The sequence below is a fragment of the Botryllus schlosseri genome, chromosome 3 (assembly GCF_051294905.1).
Source record: "Botryllus schlosseri isolate E-star chromosome 3, Bs_hap1, whole genome shotgun sequence".
NCBI classification, from domain to species: Eukaryota; Metazoa; Chordata; class Ascidiacea; order Stolidobranchia; family Styelidae; genus Botryllus; species Botryllus schlosseri.
The window spans coordinates 15,563,538-15,589,170 of NC_137238.1; the positions used below are offsets into that span (position 1 = coordinate 15,563,538).

The following is a 25,633-nucleotide window of genomic DNA, read 5'->3' on the forward strand; positions in this document are numbered from 1 at the left end:
AAGTACTCTGCCATACCATTTGGCTCCTGAAACGGTACAATGGTCGGCGAAAATAGATATTATTATGAATATTATATGAAGTAGGCTACTACTGCACTGAAGCGTTCTTTCTGTCACTTTTATTTCCAGACATTGACCAAAAAGCACATATAGGCTTACATTGGATATGGTGTGAACGTGAGGTTCACGTTCGCGTTCTGTGTGTGAACCTCAGAAATTTAGAGGTTCACGTTCACAAACGAAACTGATTCTGCACTGTGAACCTTTTACATAAAATACAATTTTTCACTTCTTGGTTGAAATTCTTTGTATTTCAACATCGGACCACTCTGACTCCATGCATGGCACTGGTAGCATAAAAAATCAACACTAAACGAACCTTGCCAATCTCAAACATTTTACTTGCTTTGTTACAAAAGTTGGCTAGAAATATTCAGCTTTCCGTTTGTGAATATTTGGTGACCCTATGTGGTGAGCTTGACCCGCAACATCAAAAACGAAATACCCTACATACAGTAGGCCAGTCAGCGAATGGTGCTTCTCGACCAACCAATCAATGAAATTATTATAAAGAATACATCGTTGTCTAATGTAAAAAAATCTAGCAGGCATACGGGATCCATCTTGATTTAATATGTTTAATTTATCATTAAAAATCAAATCCGTGCGATTGGGTGTTGGCTACTGCATTTGGTGACGTTTAAAAAGTCAGCATGCTCTTCAGCATTATGACATAATGTGGCATTAGTCCTCCCTCGGTATCGTGTATATTACCTCACTGAAATGTAGGGTTGTTGTTGCTGTTGTTGTTGTTGTTTGTGTTTGTGGTATTCAAGATGTTTGTCGAGTACTATGGTGTTTTAAACCAGTCCAATTTTTCTTCAGTTATATTCCTTAGCCTCCTACTAGAAGCATGGACCACTTCTAGGCTTTTATAAGACACCGTTACACGGATAAGGTGTAGGGTTGAAAGTAGCAATATGACGTCACATGGTTCACGTTCGCGTTTACACAGAACCTTTCAAAAAGGTTCGCGTTCACACGAACCTGAGCCTTTCAAGGGTTCGCACCACCCCTACTTACAGTACTAACGATAATATACAACGGACTCCTTCATATAAAGACAGAACCTGCTACTTAACAATATATAATTAACGCAATATATACATATATTCTCTTCGAATTATTCATGCATTCGCAAACTTTATTTTCGCATGGCGCATGCGCAGTTCTCGACTTTCGTTGGCGACCCACTGCAGGAGCTCTGAGGATTGGCCTGAAAAAATATCAGGGTCAAGAGCGAAAGATGCATTGGCCGATAGATGTCTCATTGCGAAGTGAAGTGACGTCATGATCTATATATCCTTAAACCAGCCGTTACCAAAGTTTTTCAGCTGGTGACACAGCAAAAAATCAATAAAAAGTGCTCACACTGTAAACGAAAATGGTGTGTTTTCGTAATTCACACCCTAGCGTAGGGTGTGTTTTGGGTCATCACACCTAATGGGTACTAAATTCGTCATTTACACCTAAGCTATTGGTGGAAATGAGCCGAACACACCCCTACACACATATACCATAATATATACACCCCAAGCACTGGCATTTGGGTTGAATTGTTAAAGATTACACCTTTTGTCAGACAAATATGAAGTTTGGGATTCAATCCGCGCTAGCCGCTTCCACAAAACTTTACTGTTGAAGTTTTAAGTCTGTGTCGGTCAGAAGCCTGGTTAAGCAGGCAGGGGTGCGGCAAGTCTGCATTCTTGTTAAAAATTCAGTCGAATCACTGTACTGATCGTTGTGTGGGCACTTGAGAACTTCTCTGCTGTGTCTAACTGTAGGTCGTGTAGGACATATTCTCTTTTGGGTTGAATTATCCACCGAAAATGCGTGTTTTCGCCCACTTTATTGTTGTCCATGTCTTTAAGGCTTCTTGGGTAGGCTTCGGCAATGTTCCATTGTTCAGTCTTTATGGATTTAACCCGGTTCGATCAAGTAAATTCGCCTACGCATATAGTTTCAGCTTCAGTGACAAATAAGCATTCGTTGTATTAGTTCGTGTGCTACATTGACATGAATGAATAATAGCTAAGTCCGCAATATCATATTGTAATTCACATTTATCGTGCACTGCGTTACTCGTACTTTGGCTGAAATTTCACCCTGTCTACTATAGTGTGACCGATGTATCTCAAGTGTGTCGCAAAAATACGACACATTATGAAGTTGTCACGATACTGGTTTATAATTTCTTTCATGTCACGTCAAATGCACAATTGTACATTGTACGTAGCCTATATGTACAAAATATATCGGGCCTATTCCGCACAGCATTAGTGTATAACCACAATATAATGCAGGTTAAGGGTATTTAGAGCTGGGAATACTAGAAGGAGTTAAATTTCAGCCACAACGTATATGAGCAGTACGCAATATGGGCGTAGCAAGAATTCAAATTAGAATGGAACACCAGGTTACGTCACGGAACAATAATTGAATTGGGCGAAAGAGGGACTAAATTGGGCAAAGTTTCCTGGTTATTTTCTTATCTATATTGATGTGTTATTCACCATTTGGTAGCTTTATGAATTGCACACTAAGCCTAACAGACAATTCGCATACAGCTTTCGGATCGTATCAATGGTTCGATCTATGAAGATAAATCTAGTACTGCAAGACTTTTTGAAGCTTATTATGATGCAATCTGCAGCTTCAAAGCTATCAAATCCATATTTCCGATAAATCAATTATAGTATACATACAAATATTCCGGAGATCCGTAACTTCAATATAGTTATTACATCAGTGAGTCAATTGTCACATCATAATGGAATATACAAACCGTCGTCACCAGAACAGCTGCTGCTCTGTTTGGCTACAGCTATGTAAAATGTTTCGTTATATGCCGTATTTCCGCGCTTAAGAGACCAGACTGGCTATCGACTGACCGTATTAGTCGTCGTGAATCTGTGAAGAAAGCCTCTTTCGAGATTGAAAATATCTGGATGGTGAGTTACATTTCGTATCTGTACTATTGTAGAAAAGAACATTTGTTCCGTTGCGTTTCCAGTACAGATCCGATTCCTGTTACTCAGTGTCGCAGCTGTACTGAACAGAATTATATGTAGCAAGTTGGAATTTTAAACGTACCGGTAGTGACGATACATTGAATTCACATAAATTGTTGTATCACCAGTACCGATACCAATCTCCAAGACACAGTACCTCAATGTCTCTAATGGAGATACTGTTGACAGGTCCAGCATTAGCTATGATTATAAACTACGGTAATTTGGGTTTGAGCGACATCGTTTGTAAGTGCATTGAAAAAAAAATCGACTCGATTGTCGTTATATTGATTACCAAAGCACATCACGACCTGTTTAAGTGTAAAGGGTAGCCTACCACTGACTATGCAGAGCTATGTTTATAGGCCTATCACCCTGTCATTATCACTGAGCTATATACACATTATATATTATGTTATGTTATGGTAGGAAGGTAAACATATTACGGGTATCTATTCTACTTCAGACTTGCATGGGCAAAGATCGCAAATTTGGGGCTCTTGAAGAATGAAATTATCGATTTCTCCTCATGAGAAAACAAGTGTAACATACAAACAGCAAAGGGCTGAAGCATATGAAGCAATGGTATCTGAGGTGAGCAATGGACATTTGATAAAATCTTTCGATCCCCGTAAATTGGGGCCAGTAAATGTTAATTATATTATGACATGGGTGAAAATATGACGATGCTATATTGCTATCACTATGAATATGAGAGACTTGACTAGGAACAGGCTTACCTCATTGAACATATTTTGCAGTGGCCAACTCAGACTATCTATTAAGAGTATGTGACCCATCAACCAGACTACTTCTTTTGAAACTACTTCTCTGAGTTCTGTTCATATATTTATTTTAATTTGAAGCAGCTTGACATGGATTTGACATAGCCACTTCTATATGAGAAATTGACATCTATTGCTTGAGTAGCAATGCGCACTACTGCGGTCAACTCGGTGTGCAACAATGCACGGATTAGCTGGGTCTTCAATGTTTTGACCAATATGAAGAGGCAAACATAGCCTTGCCAAAGTTTATCAAACTATCCTTTCGATCAATATAAACAAATCATAATATATGCACTTCTTGACTCATGATATGACATACACACGATCTGTGCATATGCACAAATCTGCTTTTTGTTAGATTCAAGGACTGATTGCTATTAGCAGCAGACTCTGACTCTGTGAATGTTAAATCAAATATGTTGTTGGTGAGTAATATACTATGCGTAGGATAGTCACAAAATTGTACTTTAACTCGCTTATTTACAAGCATAAAGCAAGTCAAGGCTACAACATCAGTACACATTTCGGATGTCGTGGGCCTTTCGAATCCAATCCAAATTGTCAACTAAACGTTTACCGTATGCCTCATGGTTATTTTTTCAATTTTAGGATGCTGCTATACAAGCTAATATCATGGAATTTCAACCAATTCGACGTCACATTTAACGGTAGAAGCGTATGCTGCGAAACAGTAGAGGATCGTTATCAAACAGCTTATATTCCAAGGTAATCATTATCATTCAGCTAATTTGCAAATTTCCATGTATAGGCCAAGGCAGTGGTTCCCAACGTGGGCGATATCGCCCCCCAGGGGTCGATTTGGCGGTCTAGGGGAGCGAAAATGACGAAGGGGGCGACAGCGGGGCGAAAATGGACAAAGGGGGCGACGGGGGGCGATAGGGGGGGCGATGACGCGTCACGGCTGACCTTTTTTTTCAGTCAACCCACGGAAATTTAGTTACAAAAGTGTGTCAAATTAGACATCGAGCCGAAAATTTGACCTTTTTTTTAGTCAACCCGCCGGTGATTACAGTTTGTATGCACAATTTTCGGTACACAAAATTTTGGGGGCGATGATCGATGTTGACCTTGAAAATGGGGCGATGTGTCGAAAAAGGTTGGGAACCACTGGGCTAAGGCAAGTCAAGGTTTCCTAATCAGACCTGTATCTGCGGTCATTCTGAAAGTCAATATTGCCCAACTAGAAAACATTTCGTGTTTTGGATTAATACCAAGTAGTCAAATTTAAATCAAGTCCATGCATATCTTTCTCTGATTATTTTTTAAATTTTAGGATGCTGCTTAAAGACTGCATGCTCCAAGAGCAAAATTATATCACTGGAACTAACCGAGTTTAGGAGTATGCTGCGACAACTGAAAGACTCGTTATCAAGCCAGCAGGTATGACAACTTTGGTAATGACTAGGGCAATTTTTTTTGACCTACCTAAAACATGGAAGATTTTGACCTAAAAAATCTAAATTTTGACCTTTTTTGACTTAAAAAAACTAAAATTTGACCAAATTTTGACCTCACGTATGCAAATTAGGTGTTTTCGCATATAATGTTAAAATTGTACTACTTATCTTCATTTCTGGTTGGAACTGTCTGTCCTTACAAAGTAGATTGGGCTGAAAAAACGTTTTTGGCTCAAAAACTGACAGATTTTTACATGAAAAACTAGTATTTTAACGAAATCAGGCCCTATGAAGAATTCCAGTAGTTACATTTCGTATTCTGGTGGAAATAATTAAAATTTGTTGTAGTACAACGAAAGATCCTTTCCTACAGTCTCGGGTAGAAAGTGTCTGTCCTTACTACGTAGCTTGCCAAAAACGGAGAAAGAACGTTCAACAGCAGCATTTGTTGGCTGACAACACTCAAGTTGTGTGCACACTGCTGGTGACAAACCGTGTTGCTTCATTCTGACAATGTTGTCTATATCAGTGCTCTTCAACCTTTTTCGACGTGGTACACCCTTTTAACGTTTGCTCAAAACTCGTACACCCCTGTTCATTAGGGGTCTTCAAAAATGACTTTTTTCCTCAAATCGTACTGGCTACTTGATAAAATTGTTAGGTTACCTAACTTAAGCCTACACACCAAATTTGGTACAATTCCAACCAGTAGCCGCATGGCTACGGGAGAAGAAAGTTTCTATTTATTATATAAAAATAAATAACGATAAATGTGAAATTTTTCTGTTGTCTATAAAAATGATGTTCTTCAAATTTGATTCTATTCCAACCAGTAGAAGCGGAGTTATTGCCGTCAAAAAAAATTGGATTTGAATAAAATAGTATTTGGTCACAGAGTTTATTCGCAGCCAGTTAGGCCGCCCGTCACGCAAATTGGAATTTATTTCGTGTCAGCCCCAAAACAGCATGACATTACAAACGATAATCAACCTAAATTTAACAGTATTGGGGAGAAAGTAAGTAAAGCTACTGCTGCAGAAGCGGTAATTCAGATCAGCGATGATAGCAGGCGCACCAGCCTACTGCGTATCAGGCCTGCCTCACACCACACACAGTCGATAGTAGCACATGGGCTGGAAGAGATGTCAGTAACCTCAGATCGTGTGCCGCTATACACAGTCTATTGTCGCTAATTGGCATCACTAATAACAAAATACTAAATTGCAAATGTATGGCGAAAGATAGGATATAAAATCGGCATTTTAAAACAAAAGGGTTTCGATTTCAACATGGAAGCTGTTTCGACCCTGGCTGGCTACGTCACTTCATTCATGTTCATTGCGGCATTTATTAACGCCGGGTAGGAAGTACCGATTCAAGAAGTCTGAGCTATCAAGGCGGTTTCCTCAAAAATCACTTAAAGACAAATGACTAAAGCTCAGACCTGGGCAAAGTGCGGACCGCGGGCAAAATGCGGCCCGCGAAAGGTTGCTTGGAATTCTTAACATACAACCTGCTTTTTTAATGAGGATGCGTGGACTAAAATTTAGGCTGTATCAACTAAACAGACAATTCGTTTGCTTTGAAGCCTGTTCATTATTATGTCACGACTACGCTTCCTACATTCCTTTCATGCGTACTCCAGATTCAAAATAATGGCATTGTGGCAAAGTATGAGCAACAATTAAATCCATAAGAAATCACTCTTTCCATAGTTTAGGTCAAACCTTCTTAGTTGCGATTGTCACATTACGCATTATACGGTACGAGTTTCAAATCGTAACGTGAGGCGTTTCCAAGTCTGTAGTTGGTAAAACCAGTCAATCAGTGCTCGCGACTGCTATATGACTCATCATCATCATCATCATACCTAATATCTATCACCCATAAAGGATGAAAGTTCATGTCAAAAAGAGGAAATCGAAAGCTGAAATTCATAGAGGGTTTAGCGCACTAATATTTGTATACTGGAGTTAGGGGTAGACCCGTCATTTTAGTTTTTGCCAATCATGTCGGTGGAAGTAAGGGTTTGAATTATGACAAAAACACAAATCTCTCGGTCAAGAGAGGGCGAACTTCAGGAAAACTGCAAACTTCGCTCAACATCAAGGCTATTCGAGCTGCACACTACTCGGAATACAGCGACCAAAGCGACCAAGCTTTGTACTATCCCATATACATTTCGGTGCAGTGGCTCTCGAACTGGGGGCCGCGAAAGCATCTGAAGGGAGGCGCGAAGCCGAAGTTAAATGTATTTTTTTTCGCGCCCCGCGCGATTTACTCCAAGCTCATAGTATAGTTATTGCTCTGTGTATTGTCCAAATTTGATATTATAGAATTCCCTCATCAACAACTCTAACCTTCCATGGCATTAAACCATCCGTTGGATTGGGCGTGAACATTTTCACTATCATGAAGCGGGGCGTTCCTAAAATAAGTTCGAGAACAACTGTTTTAGTGTCTTAATAGAAGAACGTCGATAGGGGTTTAAAAAGAGTTAAAAACGTATCATATTTAACATTGTTTCGAATCATGACGGCAGATAGCTATTTCATTAATTAACCGCCACGGTTTCAACCGTGTTATTATTATATAAAATAATTGCCCACCCCTGCTATAGCTGAACACATGTTTGTTAACTGCATACTTTCCAACACCAAACGGAACCATTGAACTATTGCCGACGGCTAAATGAATAGGAGAAATATTTGCTTATGATATCACAATCAAGCGGTGTACAGTATTACCCAGGGATATCTAGAAGTCTAGGAGTTCTAGATATCCCCGAGAATTACCTTTGAGATAACATCGTACCATATTGCTCATTAACCTGTTCGTCAACCTGTACTGACCCATAAACCTGCCTTTGTGATAGCTAGCCATCGGCTCATTGTAATTCGGATCTGGTACACCCCTGTACACCCCATCCGAGTGGTACACCCTTTGCAAATTCTGGTACACCCTAGGGTGTACGACCACCCCGGTTGAAGAGCACTGGTCTATATCACAATTTTTAAGCTTGCGCTTCTTGATAAAAACACTGCAATGTCCAAGCATTCTTGCTTCAGCTCGGATATTGTGGTACGTTGACCATAAAACCATGTCCATATTTGTTTCATTTGACCCTTTATGATTCACAATGAGCAGACGATGGTCCGTTTACAACGGTAGGCCTATAAAGTAGGCTACAAGCTGTAAAATATCAAATGATAAGTTCACCGACAGCGCAAAATCTACGATACAAACGAAATGCAGAGGTCAAAAAATGTTTGACTTAGTAAAGAATTTTGACAAATTTTGTAAACAATTTTGACAAATTTTGACCTAACGCTACAATTTTGACCTAATTTTGACTTTTTTTGACATGTCAAAAAAAAATTGCCCTAGTAATGACACCTGATGTCAACTTTCGTAGTCGCATCTATGAGGTAAACCAAAGCAGAGATGGTCAAAGTTACCAGCGTTGCTACTCAAGTCGATGTAGGAATACCAACTTCAATTTATACTCGATTACAAGTAGATGCAACAGTTCCCAATACAAGTCAAAACTACGCCAAGTGGAAGTAGAATACGAAATGTTGGAAAAATAGTCAAGTATGGTACGCAGATTTTCAGAGGATTCTACCTTGAAAATTGCGATATGAATCTTCGCGACTAATATAAAATTACTAATGGCATATGACACTACTAACAGCAAGAATCTTCAAAAATATATTCAGTTATTTCTGATATAGGCGGTGTTGCTAGTATTCTAGTCGTCTAATTATCCTAATTGAAGCTATTCTAATTGGTGAAATGTATCTATGCTCTAATTCCAATTCTAATCGAATGTATGAAATCTTTCTATGGTCTAATTTTAAGTCTAATCTAATGTCTGGTTTTCCTGGAAATGCTACAGGAGAACTGTATAGTGCGAAACAAGCCAAGCTTTGCTGTACAGTAGGGGTGTTAAAAATGAATATTTATTCTCAAATTCTTCTGGCTACTTGGTAAAATTGTTGGATTACGGAATTGAAGCCTAAACACCAAATTTGGTTCAATTCCAACCAGTAGCCGCATTGCTACAGGAGAAGAAAGTTATTTTATTTATTATTTAAAAATTAGTAAAAATATTCAAAATTTTCTGTTCACCCATGAAATTGTAAGGTTGTCTATAGAAACGATGCCCACCAAATTTGCCTCAAATCAAACCAGCCGAAGCGGAGTTATTGATTTCGAAAAATTTGGATTTGAATAAAATAGTATTTACGGTGGGCACAACAGTCATAAATGATTAAAGAATCGTTCACCGTGAATACTATTTTATTCAAATCCAAAATTTTGTGACGGCAATAACTCCACTTCCACTGGTTGGAATTGAGCCAAATCGGTTGAGCATTGTTGCTATAGACAACCTAACAATTTAATGGGGTGAACAGGAAATTTTAAATCTTTTTTCGTTCATTTTCATATAATAAATAAAAAACTTTCTTCTCCTGTAGCAATGCGGCTACTGGTTGGAATCAAACCAAATTTGGTGTGCAGGCTTCAATTAGGTAAACTAACAATTTTATCAAGTAGCCAGTAGATTTGAAAGAAAAAGTCATTTTTGAACACCCCTACTGTACAGTAGAAATTTGCTATTCTCATGCTCATAAGATGAACTATGATTTGATGATAACGGAGTTTGATCCAACTTTTGGCGATTTCAGTAATTCTAATTCTAATCTAATTTGAAAAAAAAACTGTTAGGTAATTATAATTTTATTCTAATTTCCAACTGTGTAGCTCAAATTTTAATTCTACTCTAATTCGAAAAAAAACTTGTAGTTGTAATATAATTCCAATCCAATTTGGAAAAAGGGAACGTTTTCTAGTTGTCCAAGTCTGCCTGTTACATGCGGTTTGCATGAAAACTATCCATCAATTTCCATCTTGTCGATGCCTAATTGCCCACACATACAGTGATCGTGTGTGAACATGTTTCCTATAGCGGTAAGTTCACCCTATCGGACCACAGTCTGTGCTGCAATTCCTTAGCAAGTGTAACATCTGATTTTTTGTAAGTACTTTGTGAAAATATATATACTTTGTAATGGCTTCTTTTTTTGTGGTCTTTCATTAAGTTATGCATGTTAGCATATGTGCCTGTTATTTGGGTTGTGAATATGCATTTTGATTTCAGGATGATGCCACAAGTTCTTGCTGAAGATAGTGACTCAGCCTTCGCCGTACAAGAGTGTTTTTCGGAAACCTGGAGGAGGCGACTTCCCAATACTACATGGGCAATGTTCTTCGAGCAGTATTTTCAGTGAATTTTTTTCTCCGTCGCTGAGATCTCTGTTTTTGTTATTTCACGAAATATGTTTCCATTTTATGTTATTATGGTTCAATTGATATCGAATATATGCAATCAAGAAAGTTTATTTGCAATACCGTGCCATTTGGAAGAAGATGCAGGATTTCAAGTGGGGTGTATATATTGAAATTCCGCCCCAATCAATTCTAATGGCTAGGGTGAGATATCCGATATACACCGCAAGGAATGGGGTGGATTCTGGTCATTCACACCGGCAGGGTTACGTAAGTTCTGTTTTCGTGTACCACCTTTTGGGGTGTGTATAACCACTCTTTTCGCTAAGAGTGCACGGTACATGAGAAGAAAAGTAGCTTTAATAATGAACACGTTTACGTGACGTTTATACGATCATACGGGACTGAGACGGGGTTTCATTGCTGACAAACACACCCGGACTTCGTCGTCAATTCGATGCAGTCTCTCATGTTCACAGCTTTTAATTTCAGTCAAAGGGTACAAGCCACGTTCCCATGGTCATGAATATGAAAATAATTTTAATTGCTTTTACACCGATCATGGAATTGGATTTGGAAGTAGACGCTAAAACATTACGAGTTAATTTTGTTTTCGACAGCGTTTAAGAGTTATTTTTAAATCATTGAGCGGTTTCTTCTTTTGCGGAAAGATTGCTTGATTCATTGTTTGCAAATGTATCGATTAACCTTACCGTTGTTAATAGCAAATTCCGGAAGCAATTTTGCAGTGCAAGTTAAAGACAAGAATTTGCGTAATATTGTTTTTATGAGTCGATTCAGCAATAACTGGAAACGAGTCCCCGACCTTCTCAGACCTTGGTTTTCTGAATAGCAACCAAATTATGAAATGCAATTACCAACTCTATCGGCAATGCAGTAATTGGTTTCGCCTTCATATGTGCATATTTATCACTTATTGAAGCAGTTTTATAGCGCTTTCAAGTTCATGGTTGTCTGCATGCCTGCTTTTAGATATTCATTCAGTTCTTTTCCAAAATTACGAAAATATTTGCGGCACACTTTAGATCTAGAATCCGTAATTTAGACGCATGCGAATGCGTGCTATACTTAGCGGCGGATCGCACTAATTGTGATCGAGGAAATGCGGCTCGCGGGCGGCGTGTTGGTGAACGCTGCTTCAGATGTTTGTAATAATACTGACGAAGATTACTGGGTCACTGGGGCGCTGTGCAATCTCTTTTTCGACGATGAGCCGAGTTTGAAATAGTGACAGAAACTCAACTCTGAAGACCATTTGACCTTATATCACTATATTTCGTTATCTTATATATAATTCATGTTGGGTTGTGGGGCCTAATTCAATAATTATAATATGTTAAGTCGGCATCGTCGTACCTTCACCAATCCGCCATTACTGCGTTTTTCGTAGCAATATCTGGTTCGCCTTCTCGAGCAACCGCCTGTTGCGCTATTGTACTTACAATCGGCAAATAATGTCCAACCGGTCCAGTTATATCGCGGACCTGAAATTATGCAAGTGTATGATGAGGTAGATTCGCATTGGCGTTTTGAAAAAATAGGAATATAGCATGAAGACCAGAAGAAAGCATTTGCTTGCGCGGTTATACCCCATCTCGGCCGTAGGGCCATCATGGGTATTAAATTATATGCAAGTTTAGGCAGAATGCTTTCGCTGCACAGATGTCATAAAGGCATTGCATGCAGTGTGTACCATCAAGTTGCAAATACATTCTTGAGTTTAAAGTTAAAGCCGACGCTTAAGGAGTGTTTCCAATCTTTATTAATCGGAAAAAATAGCGAATCTCGTGTTCAACAACCTTGTCAGCGTTTTAAGCACATTGGAGCATGGGGGTCACAACTGAAACCTATGATTATATGGACAAGAGGTTTTCGCACCCCAGTTAAAAGCCAGCACTGCGATAGCTAAAAGAAGACGTATGCCGTCTGTTTGGAGGTCGTTGATTCGCTTTGTATCTAAATCTCAAATTACAGTGAACTGGTGCGGGCTGTCGTGCTGGGTATAACTCGACGTATGATATATAGTTGTACTCACCGCACGATAACGTTGGGCAGCTTACCGCTCGCGTGGATGGCCCGGGGCACCTTCCAGTGCGACACGATCTCACTTGGCGTTTCAGGGTCACATAGGTATCGCAAGTTCTTCCGCAGCTGCTCACATCCCTCCATGGACTCCAAGTACCGATGTTACGTTCTGAAATTACAAATCCGTCTCATGTGTTGCGAAAGCCACGTTATCGCTGCCATTCGAGAGAAATAGAAAAATGTGCATCTCAAATATAAATCTCTTTGCGAAATCGACTAGGTTGCATTGGGTAAATAATAGGGATGGTGTGAGCGTGAGGTTCACGTTCGCATTCTGTGTGTGAACCACAGATATTTTGAGGTTCACGTTCACAAACGAACCGTGGAAGGTTCTGCACTGTGAACCTTTTTCATATATTACAATTTTCACTTCATTATAACGTCTTTGATTGCAAGTTTATTGTATTTCAACTGCGGGACCCTCTATGCATGGCGCTGGCAGCATAAAAAAATCAACACTAAACGAGCATGCACCTTGACAATCTCAAAAAGTGTCCTACTTGCTCTGGTACAAAAGTTCGCACGAAATATCCAGCTTTCCGTTTGTGAATATTTAGTGACTTTATGCTGCGAGGTTGACCCGAAATGACACAACATCAAGATCAAATTACACTACATGTAGTCAGCGAACGATGCTTTTTCAATCAATCAATGGAATTGATATCGCTGTCTGGTGTGAAAAATCTAGTTGGTGTACGGGGTCTATCTTGACTTCATATGTTTCTTGTTTCGTAAGAACAAAATCCATGCGATTGGGCTGTTGGTTTCTGCTGTATAACTTGTTAATGGGGTAATATCGGCAGCGAGTATAGAAACCCGTTTTACACTCCGCTCAATATCAACGTCGCAATACTCAGGCGCTGAATACATTGTCCAGTCAGGCCTTGACCGTTACCGCGTAAACCTATATTCCGTTGCAAGCCCTTGTCGAAATTGTAGGCAAAACTACGGAAGATGTTGATTTTATGGGATTAATAGATCATTTGATTGCCCCAGTTAATACATTTGGCGACGTTTAAAACGTCGATATGTACTTCAGCATAGTGGCATTACGTTAGGGTTGCCATACGTCCGGAATTTCCCGGACATGTCCGGAATTTCACTGAAAAATCTGCGTCCGGGAGGAATTTCTAAAATATGCCTAAATGTCCGGAATTTCGAAGGCTGGAAGTAGTCTCGAAAGTTTTTCGTAAATCAACATAAACAATATTATTTTCAAGCAGATTTAGGAGAGAGAGAGAGAGAGGTATGGTATTCTTTTTCGCCTGCACCATCGAGATGCTTTGACGACGGAGGTGCGATACGGCCTTTTAAGTAAGGTCATCTAGTCTGCACCCCCATTTTTTCTCCTCCATGCTATCCGTGATTGCTGAGCGCCTAGCAGGATAGCTGCGGATACCAATTTTCGAGTCTTTGGTATGACCCGGCCGGTGATCGAACCCACAACCTACCGATCAAGAAGCCGGACGCATCACCAATACGCTATCTCGCTCAGCTAGGCAATTTGAAATTCTTCTTCGCGCTGCGCGCGAGGTAATGCAACGTATATTGATATTAGTATGAGCACCAGGCACCACCCTTGCCAAAATGCAATCAAAAATAAACATGAACAACCATCATTTACTGAAATAAGTCTAATCGTAATCGCAATTATAAGCTAACGGTATATTCCTAGAGTTGGTTAAGGCCGATTGGATGCTTCAGTCATAGATAGTGGCTCCAAAGCTTGGGGTCTTTGGCTTTATCTGGGGATCGCGATGAGGTTGGACATAATCACCTTCCTAGGCCGGGAGTAAGTTTGAGCAAGCTGAATTTTTTAGTAATCAGCTTATCAAGTTTTCGGCTGGGCCACGGAACATTTTCAAGTTAGAAATGAGGTCGCGACCATAAAAGGCTGGAAATCACCGGATGTGCAACCTGCTGGTTCATTTCATAGTAGCCTAATGGAAGAATGAAAACAGAATTCTATTAAAATATTTAACAGCCAAACGCATATAGTAATTGTCGATTACCCTATGGTGAGCTCAATTTCAGTGCATTTTTTCAGGCGGAAGGAGGCAGAAAAAATGTTGTTTCGGACCCGATTAAAAAAACACACAATCAGATAGCCGCCCCGACCTAACAGTATAGCAGGGCTGTCAAACACAATCCCGACAGGCCAGACATGGCCCGCCAGACGATTTCATCCGGCCAGTGGAGAAATCTATTGCAGACCCTAGCAAGTATCAATCACCATCATATTACAGATGGCCCAATTTATGACCCATGTTTCACCCCATTCCTGTATACAGTCCTTTGGCAATGTTTTGCTAGTGTGACGTCATATTGACTGACGGTGTGTTATATCTAATTTTAAAATCCACTAGTGGGCGCTAGAGAGTGTCCGGAATCTGCTTCCCAGAAATATGGTAACCCTACATTACGTGGCCCGAGTGGTCACTATAGGTATCGCGTACATTAATATAGGCTTCACCTCACTGAAATGTAGGGTTGGAATTACCAATATGACGTCACGTGACGTCATGAGGCTCACGTTCGCGTTCACAGGGAACCTTTCAAAAAGGTTCGCGTTCGCACGAACTTGAACCTTTCAGAGGTTCGCACCATCCCCAGTCAATAGCCCAATCGCCGCCAATCGTTCTAGTCGAGAGAAAGCACTTACAATCTACGTTACGAATGTTAGTGAACAGACATATGTGACAGTGTTTGCTTGTTGGGGATCTTCAGTTTTTGACGAATCTCTTGAATGGTTTTATCTTCTGTATAGAGATGGATGCAAGCTCGTTCACACGCACCCTAGAATGCTATTTCGTGTTGCTTTCTTTCGCCGTGCGGTAACAACAAATTTAAGATTATATCGATGCGCGTGATTTGCGTGTTGATCGAAGACTATATATAGCTATTCAAAAATCTTTGTTATTGGGTTTGGGATCGTGATATGATCAGTTTAGATAGGTATGGTCAGTACCAATAGGTACTTATACACTTTTGCAAATACTGAAATACGTTTGTCTATACTTGTACTACTTACCAAGTGACTTTGTTTTTAGACTGCTACTACCACTTCTACCTATCAACCAGTGTTGGGATCAAGTCACTACCTTCGAGTCACGAGTCATTTCGAGTCATTGCACATTTTGACTCGAGTCAAGTCAAGTCAATCGATTTTCAAAAGTGACTCGAGTCAAGTCAAGTCACTCGATTTTTGGAGGTGACTCGAGTCAAGTCGAGTCAAGTCACAATTCAAGTCAAGTTGCCTTTTCCAAGTATGAAGCATGATAACGTCATTGCATTTTGCTAGCTGTCTAAAATACAGGTTGATTGGTCATTGATTTCGAACCGATGGACGAATATAGAGTTAAATATACACACAAGAAGGCGCTCTATCGCTCACATATAGGCTACGTAGAACTGCTAAACTACGTAAGTAATTGCATAGCCTCAGTTCATAGTTACCATCCAAAATAGAGAATTGAGAAACGATTTGATAGGATATGCAATACATTACCCATTTACAAATTGATATGACACAATTCGAGCCTGCGCCAATTGGTGAGGACCCTCAAAGCCGCGCACGTGCGCAAATGCGCAGTGCTGACACTGTCTCTGCGCACAGAAAATCTAAGTTGCGCACAAAAAATCCGAAGTGGTGACCTTTTTTTTAGTCGTTACGCATTGTTGTCCAAGGGTCTGCGCAGTGAGTTGGTGACTGTGCGCAGATTGGTCAAAAATTAGAGGGAACATTGGTGAGGACTATATGTAAACTATATTCGAATTCAATTTCAATAAAACAAGGGGTTTGGTTAAGGTAAGAACAGAGAAGAGAAATATACATTTTGCTATTATATTACTTTATAATACTAGTTTACGACAAAGTTAAGTTGTAAGCTTCGACTTTGTTTGCGGTCAATATATTTGTTAGAGTGAGAGAACAATGGAGGCTCAGTAAAACGCACGATCATTGAATGATTGGTCGGTGGTCGCTCTCGCGGGTTACACCAGCGTTTCGTGAACAAACCGAACAGACGCAAGATACAGTGATTTTTATCGACACCGATTACTTGATGACTTGAAATTGACTCGTGAATTTTGCTCCGAGTCACGAGTCAATCCACATTTTTGATACGCTGAGTCAAGTCAAGTCAAGTCATTTTAGCAAAGTGACTCGAGTCAAGTCAAGTCATACCAATAAGGTGACTCAAGTCTGACTCGAGTCAAGTCATGACTCGAGTCATCCCAACACTGCTATCAACGCAAAGGTAAGTTACTTCCTACACCTCTAATTTTGGGAAGTTTGTGATGTAGAAAGTAGTTCACGGGTATGTTTCCATCACCATCACCATCACCATTACGTGGGAAATGATCATAATGACTGACCTAAACGTTTTATCGCATCTCGATTGTCAAAGCACCCGATTGTGCCGATGAAAATAATACTGGTACCTATCTCTATTTCTCTGTATAAAAGTATTGGCTATATTTTCGAAAATTGCACCTATTTGTAGTATCATTACTGTTGTTTACGTTCCTCGAGAAGATGCATGTTGTAGGAGAATAAACCTCCCATTTACTGCTAAAAGTATGCAATCCAATCAGCAACTCTACTTTTTGAAATTACATACTTGGTTACGTTTCAGACCTCTATTTGCTACTTCTAACTGAAGTAGTTTTGGCATGTCTTGTAAATCGTCACTTTGACTTGAACCTGCTTCTCACTCCCCCTTGAGTAGTAACGGTAACTACTGTGACCACCTCTATCAGTTTATCAATCAGTTTTGCCATCGAATAATCTACGGCAGAAATCGCAATTGTATAGCATCTGAGCACTTACGCATTCTTATTTCCTATATTAATCGTGGATGTTGTAGGATGTAGATATTGTAGACCTATAGATCTTGATAAACTGAGGGTCAAGTAACTGTGAGATTAGTAAAATGCTGCGTTCTCACTTCTCAACATATAAAAGGAGTATACTGACCTTGACATGAGCGATACGCACTAAATAGCGGAGAGTCCGTCCTAATTGCAGCATTGAATATTTCAGTTACGTTTCGCGTTGATGTAAACTTTGGGCACTGAGTGGTCGGGCAAGGAAGCGGTTTCGGTATTGCTCTGTTTGTAGATTAACATCATAATAACATTAAGTATGAGTAGTATAACTGGTCAAATTTACCGGCAACGTGTATAGTGTTGCAACAGGAAAATTTCAATGCTTCGCACATCGACTTTGCCAAGAGACGGGTATTGACTGTAATGCTCTCTTAATCTACCATCGACGCAAACTTGTGTTTCCGATGTAAGTCCTGTTGCGCGTTTGCGGCGGCCACCTCCTTAATGAACGAACTGGGTTTATCACTAGCGGTTTCATGTTACCTTCCGCTGATCTAATCGGTCCGTGGACATATTAGCATGTGACACAATAGCAAGCGACACTTAAGCATGCGACACTTAAGCATAGCGACTTTTGGTCATGGCGACTCGTGGGCATGTAGACACATGAGCACAGAGACATATTAACATGTGGACATATTAGCATAGGGACACATGAGTATAGGGACACACGAGCATGGATACACGTGAGCATAGGGACACATCAACATGGTGACAATTTAGTAAGAGCCACTTGAGCATGGTGACACATAAGCATGCCATACATGAGCCTTGACTACACATGAGCATGGGTACACAAGAGCATGGGCACACATGCGCATATGGACACATGGGCATGGGGACACAAGAGCAAAGGTGCGCATGAGCATGGGGTCACCTACGCATGCGACACTTGAGCATGCGACCCGTCTACATGCAGACACTTGAGCATGCGACACGTGGATATGCAGACACTTGAGCACGCGACACTTGAGCATGCGTCACCTGAGCATGCGTCACTTGAGCCTGCGACCCGTCTACATGCAGACACTTGAGCATGCGACACGTGGATATGCAGACACTTGAGCATGCGTCACTTGAGCATGCGTCTCTTGAGCATGCGACATTTGAGCATGCGACACTTGAGCATGTGACCATATAGATTTGTGTGAAAAGCTCCAAAAATCGCGGTAAAGCGATAAAGGTTGTCATTGCTCCACATATATTGGAATCGTTTACACGTATCAGACGAACTAAAAAATATATCCTTTTGTGAGACGAAAGCGATTCCAAATTCGCATTTTGACACGGACTTATTATTTTATTTTGCGGGTCTCTTTTAATAGGGAAGTTTTACGTGCCGTGGGTGGGTACGGGGAACATTAGGGTTCGACGTGGGTTAGGGCTCATGTTGGGGTTACGGTATCCCAAGATTAGGGTTGGGGGTGATGGATATTAGGGTTGGGATGGGGATATTAGGGTTGGTTAGGATTAGGGTTAGGGTCAAGGTATCCCAAGAAAAGGGCTGGGGTGATGGGTATTAAAGTTGGGAGCGGGGATATTGGGGTTGGAGGAGGGGAGATATTTTATGTTCGGACTGGTATAAATCCATGATTTTGACGCTAGTTAACTACACACTAATATATGCAAAATGCTCAAGTGTCGCATGCTCAAGTGACGCATGCGCAAGTGACGCATGCTCAAGTGACGCATGCTCAAGTGTCGCATGCTCAAGTGACGCATGCTCAAGTGTCGCATGCTCAAATGTCGCATGCTCAAATGTCGCATGCTAAAATGTCGCATGCTAAAATTTCGCATGCTCAATTGTCACATGCTCAAATGTCGCATGCGCAAGTGTCGCATGCTCAAATGTCGCATGCGCAAGTGTCGCATGCTCATTTGTCATCATGCTGATATGTAACCATGCTCATATATCACTATGTACAAGTGTCAACATGCTGAAGTGTCCCAATGGTTATGTGTAACCATGCTCACCTGTTACCATGGCCATATGTAACCATGTCGATTAGTCTCAATGCTAATGTGTAACCATGCTCAAGTGTCGCATGCTAATCTGTTTCCATGCCCATGTGTCCCCTTGCAAATGTTTCACCCTGCTGATATGTCCCCATGCGCATGTGTCCCCATGCTCATGTGTCCCTATGCTCATGTGTTACCATGCTAATGTGTCCTCATGCTATAGCGTCGCATGCTTAACTGTCGTTTTTCATTGTGTCGCATGCTCATATGTCGGGCAACCGATCTAATCATGTCAATTGACAAAATTAAACTTGAATGATTAAATTTAAAGACATAGGCCAGATTGTCGACTAGGTGTGTACACTGTACAGTACATTATATTAGCTCTATGTAAAGGCAAGACACGCCAGGCAAATGCAGTTTGGTGTATCGGACCTGGTTATGATAAATTGTATATTCGTAGGAGGTTCGTCTCGTTGCATCTGTGTTATATTTAATCAGGATATATATGCAAGATCAATCTTGACTGAACAAATTTTCCACGTCAGTCAGTCATAAAGATCGGCGTACTGTGCAACATTCATCAGATGCCGTCATAAATATTGTCAAGATAACAGACGAGGCTTCCGATACATTTTTATAACGAGATTTTTAAGCCAAGCGATATATGATATTTCATACCGTTTTCAGAAACACTGAAACCCCACAAAATGGATATGCTGTTAGGAATAGCAGTTTCCAAACATGTTTTAAACAGCCGTGTTTGAAAACACGTTTTGTTAAAGATGCAATCCTTTTAGAATTACCTGCGCCTGGCTTTTGCTGCGCCCACTTCACCATGCATATTTTCGTGGCGGCTTGAAGTGTGGAATCCAAAGTCAATAAATAGTTCGAGGCGGCGATCCAACACACGCTGTTATCGGCAGCTCCACTAATCGTAAAACAAAGTGAGGATAGTATACAATACGTAGTTTATGACGAAAATTGGAATGAGTATATACTGACGTGCAGGTTGCCGTTGAAACGTCTCTGTACCAATTAGTATCCCGTATGACACTGTCGACAACGGACGGCAGCGAAGGAAGGACGCCGTTGGCTGCTTCACGAAGCTCAGTGCAGCTCCCGAAAAATTCAGCCAAGTCTTGAGCGAGTTGTGGCGCTAGTCTCTTCTTTCTTCTGGTACCATGTGGGGTACATCCTGATTGCCAGAAATATAAAGGTCATATTTTCCGACTTTTCACATCCAGCAACGAGCCAGAGCTTCGTCCGCACTATTTTAAGTCGAGATTGGGCGGGTGTGACTAACTCAATAAATTTGAAACAAAATTGAAGAAAGAGACATGACATAGTTACTCAAGCTGAAGAAAGATTTGAAAATTTAGGCGGATGCATTTAGGCCAAGACAACACACTGCGGTGATTTCCAAAATTGTGAAATTCATCTCTGCGGGTGGTAACGGGATAGCAAACCATGTAAAAAAGGTATCTAATTTTGTATCTGTCGACCTAGATTCTGGTACTGCATGGCATCATGTTACCCTGCGGCTAAATGAATTTATCTATAATAAGACATTGTTTATATTAAAGTTATACGTTTGGACTTCCCCTGATATTTTAGGGATTTATGTGTTCTAGTCTGTGTCCGGGAGTTATATTGAAAATCTGGGATCCTCAGAAATTATATAGTGCTGTAAGTTATTTTTACAAAACACAACTTTTTCTTACACTTTTATAGGTCGCTTCCATTCCCACTGTCAGATTTAAATGAGTTGGTAACTCACTAATGTCGTCATACAATGTAATGTTCTACTGTAGCAGTGGTTCTCAAACTTTTTGGACTCATCGCCCCCGTATCAAGCTCAACATATATTTGTTCATTAGTAAGGTCTTCCTATCAGCAGTAAGGTTGTCCTACTTCTCCGCGGTATTCAAGTATAGGTTATATCCACTTGCTCAAGTAATTTTGCTGGTATAGTAGGTTACTTCTACTTCCACATAATCGCCTCCGTGGGACGATATCGCTCACCGTGGTACCACTGGACGATATAGAGACTGTCTCTATACGAGATGATATCACGGTCAGTTCAAGGCTCAGCCAGGAGGCGCAGGTGTCATCGATTTTGGCGTAGCGTGACTGAATCCTAGTTTTTAATTGCTTTTAAAGTAATACTTTAGAAGGATGTTCCCACTGAAATATGTAATATTAGCAGAATTTCGCAGGATTGTAGGTACCAGCTACATTTTGTTGAAGGTAGAATTTCAAATTGTCGGCTGGCGTCATGCGTTTTTGCTACGGGATCTGACGGAAAAACGAGAGTGCATGAAAGCCCTATTTCATTTCCAATTTGAGTGCGGTATTGATTGCGATGAATCGCGTTGGGTACTTTTGTCGAGTACAAACTAATGACGAAGACATATTTTATCAACATGAATTCGCACTTCCGAAAAATTTCCCTCTCTCGAAGCTCTGAAACCAAGAATGGCTTCATCGTCGTAAATAGGGTGGTGTTTAAAACAAAAATCGATTTAAAGCAAACATGTTTAAAAGAAGGCCCTTGTTTAAAACATGTTTTTCATTGTTTTTTTTTCTAAGCCATGACGTTACGCATATTCAATTTTGACGTCATAGTGAAGTGATATTCACAATTGAAAATATAGGATAAATATGGCTCCTTTGACGAAATAGGCTTCTACCCCTGTCATATACGGACCAAAAATATATTTAACCAGGACTACATCGTCTTGTAGTATTTTTACGGTCGGCGTTCATCATCATCAGGACATTTAATCCGTACCAATGATCTATATCTCCGTTGCATAGCTGTTGAACCGACTATTTCGAGGGTTCCAACCATCCAATATCGTATACGTCGGTTATATTGGGTGGTATAGTCGTCGTCCGTAGGCTCATACAACATGTCTTTGGAAAGTATTTACACAATTATGGCATAATTATGCAACTTGCAAAAAACAATTTAATAAAGGCCTTTGTTTAAAACACTGTTTAAAACATGTTTTAAACAAAGTGTTTTAAACAACCATTTGTTTTAAATGCAAACCTTGTCGCATACGTATAGCAAACACTCAGCACGAGAGGATATACGCATGTTCATTGAAATGCCTGGTCAATAGCTAGGAATATATTTATTTGGCTTGTGATAACTGGCGACGTATGTTATTTGTGATTGCGTGAAAGGTGCAAAGTTAAACTTTGTCATACATTCGTAATAAAGTTATATTCATTCGCAAGTGGACGTCAAATAGAGTGTGAAAGCTACCAAGGTCTTACGGCAATAATGAATGTTACTCGAACACTCGACCTCTAAGCTTTTAATACTCGATTAAGAATCAAATTATTCAGATACTGGATGTTGCCTAGCCCAACTAATGAGCAATCGAACGCGCAGCCAACATTTTGAACATTTGAGCATTCGAGAATCCGCCAAGGCTCTATATACCGCCACTTATATCGGTGAATAATCGTCAATCTTGTATCGGGTATGTCCCTTGTAAAGGCGAGTTGCCACAGGACGGAATAATGGTGTGGCGGTTTAGTGACGAGGATTCAATACCCCTCCCCGTCAAATCAAGTTATGAGAATCATTATATCACACGCATGCGGCCAATCAATTAGCCAGCTTCCGCGTGCGATTAACAACCTATAAGATCAAAAATGCCGTACATTACCGTGACACAGGTCCAACACTACTAGTAGCGATACTCCCGTAACAAGGATTGACTTCAGAGACATGTTCGTCGTCTCGCATCGAGTTGCAAACGTTATTACATGAGCGCCTTGAAGGCTTTTATATGCAGCAGGTAATATTATTACAGCGACGGCTTGGCGATAACATCACTTTTCCTGGCGCCCGCTGCAGAATATTTGAGAAGGAATTTGTTTTTATGTGATTTTAGTTTTAGCCCTGGCCGTGTTTGTATACATTTGTATGCTGAGCCTAAATAAAGTTGTCCGAGTTCGTGCTGTTGTTTCCTATGCTAATCTCAGAAATCAAATTCATACCGTCAAGAAATAAGTATGACTACATTAACGAAATTCCCCAAAAGATTAGGCGCTAGCAAATCAACTGCATAACGCTACCAGCGAGAAATAATTATTGCACCGTGGGAATTTCACTGCTTTGGTCTTCGAAAGTCATCTTTGGTAAGTCATCCAAGCTATGAGAACTGATAATTCAGCAAGAACAAAATACCGACCAGAGCATTACAACAAACACTGCACATGCAGGCGTGTGGATTAATGCCATTTCAGGGCAGCCAATGACATAAGCAAGCCGATTTTAACACTATCGGTTTCCGCGTTGTTGTTTTTCGGCTCCACGGTATTTTATGAAGTCATTTCACACCAAGCCGATATTTTTTATCATGATTTCATATCTTGCGACTTGTAGCTAGGGTTGCATTTAGAACAAAAATCAATTTAAAAATGTTTTTTATTGTTTTGTTTTTAAGCCATGTCGTCACGAATATTCAATTGTGACGTCATAATGGGTTGACATTGACAATTGAAAATATAGGGTAAATATAGCTCCTTTGACGAAATATCTTCGTACTATAACTATTGAACCGACTATTTCGAGGGTTCCAACCATCCCATATCGTCTACGTCGGCTATGTCGGGTGGTAATCGTCCATAGGCCCGTACAACATGTTTTTCGAAAGTAATTATACAACTTAAAAAAAAAACATTTTTTTTAAAAGGCCTCTGTTTAAAGCACTGTTTAAAACATGATTTAAACAAAGTGTTCCAAACAACCATCTGTTTTAAATGCAACCCAACTTGTAGCACGGACCATCGAGGTTCGCTGTGAAATAATGTATTTTAGAGTTACTCATCGTCTGACTGCTGACTGTTGGCAACTGTTAGGTCATTACAGCCAAGAAAACCTACACCGAGAATCCGTATGTAATTCATCACATATTGTAACGAGCGATTGTACACATTCCATGGAAGGTATATTAGCAATGGGCTACTACAATCATTTTAATACCAGCTGAGGAGCGGCATCGTCACCGATTATATCGCACTGATGCCAACATTTTACTTCGGAGCTAATTGGTTAAAGATCGCTATTGTCGTTAGTGCATGTTAGTTATTACTAACTCCTTATCACTGGGGTTGACAGGCTTCATAATCGTAACCTTGGGGATTATTATTGAAAAGTTTTGGATCAACATATTCCTTCAGATACACATACACAAAGAATATAACTAATTAACTATCGATACATGTATTGTATATAGTTTACTTACGAACCCGCAAATGCCACAGTATTTATAGTATACTATTTTTGATCGGCAGGTCTATTGTTAGTATACGTGGTCGGGAATCTATGGCTCGCGAACCATATATGGCTCTTTTGGGTATAAGATATGGCTCTTTGCCGAATTTCGATTTCTGTACTCAATTTAACCATATTGCAGTGACTTGTTAGTAAATCATCATCACAGCCAAATAATTATTCTCGTGGCAGTACAAACATGTCTTTGAAAGGCCAAAACTGACGTACTCATGGATAGGGGCTCCAAGTCCCTCTTCAAAATCCTCAAATTTAAGTTGCTGTCGCGCAGGCGACCAATATCACTCCCTGATTCGATGTATACCCGCTTCGAAATCTTGGATTGCACGATACCTTGATTGATCAAAGAGTATACAACACATTGTGACGCCTGTATAGCAATGCAACCGTGGAAGTGACATTCACAATTACAAATTCAAATTACAAACAACGCCATAGCTATCCACCTTTTAGATTGGTACTAAATATGCAAATTGCGTGATTTTGGGAGTAAAAATGTTCCAAATCTACTCAGAGAGGATAAATGTTTGATAGAAATATGTGCATTGTGCAACTAATAATATTACCGACGAAATTCATTCATTTCCGGTAACTTTTCATATCCCTGATATTTGCGATTTCGCTGCTCATATAAAGCCTGCTGGGGTGTTCTGGTTCTACAATTTAAATCTTCCTTGCGCAAGGTATTTCACAAGAAAACTGTGATGACACAGAACACCACAAGGGTTGCATGATCAAAGAAGGTAACCAGCATAATTAGTACAAGTTTTTACAGAGAAAATATGGCGCGCA

General features: G+C 40.2%; 1 protein-coding gene and 2 long non-coding RNA genes across 3 annotated transcripts; 2 read left to right on the top strand and 1 right to left on the bottom strand.

The window, feature by feature from the left end:
• Positions 1-1,116: 1,116 nt before the first annotated feature.
• LOC145435867 (uncharacterized) lies at positions 1,117-23,341 on the bottom strand. Its single transcript, XM_080313130.1, has 8 exons — positions 23,211-23,341; positions 20,530-20,722; positions 20,331-20,455; positions 17,849-18,005; positions 17,654-17,787; positions 12,626-12,784; positions 11,947-12,074; positions 1,117-1,276 (listed from the first exon to the last, which is right to left on the bottom strand). The coding sequence occupies exons 1-8, from the start codon at positions 23,272-23,274 to the stop codon at positions 1,205-1,207; spliced, it is 1,032 nt and encodes a 343-aa protein (XP_080169256.1). The 5' UTR covers positions 23,275-23,341; the 3' UTR covers positions 1,117-1,204.
• LOC145435865 (uncharacterized) lies at positions 2,636-4,604 on the top strand. The gene is made up of 3 exons (XR_013914071.1): positions 2,636-3,011; positions 3,538-3,665; positions 4,469-4,604. It is a non-coding gene; the product is annotated as an uncharacterized LOC145435865 (long non-coding RNA).
• LOC145435866 (uncharacterized) lies at positions 4,794-10,805 on the top strand. The gene is made up of 2 exons (XR_013914072.1): positions 4,794-5,260; positions 10,442-10,805. It is a non-coding gene; the product is annotated as an uncharacterized LOC145435866 (long non-coding RNA).
• Positions 23,342-25,633: the final 2,292 nt, after the last annotated feature.

Bases quoted from the DNA above. Each gene is read 5' to 3' on its own strand.
- LOC145435867 (XM_080313130.1), bottom strand. From the start codon at position 23,274: ATGTCTCTGAAGTCAATCCTTGTTACGGGAGTATCGCTACTAGTAGTG. The intron at 20,723-23,210 runs GTAATGTACGGC...TCTGGCAATCAG, and splicing joins AGTGTTGGACCTGTGTCACG to GATGTACCCCACATGGTACC. The intron at 18,006-20,330 runs GTAATTCTAAAA...TCGTTCATTAAG, and splicing joins GCAGCAAAAGCCAGGCGCAG to GAGGTGGCCGCCGCAAACGC.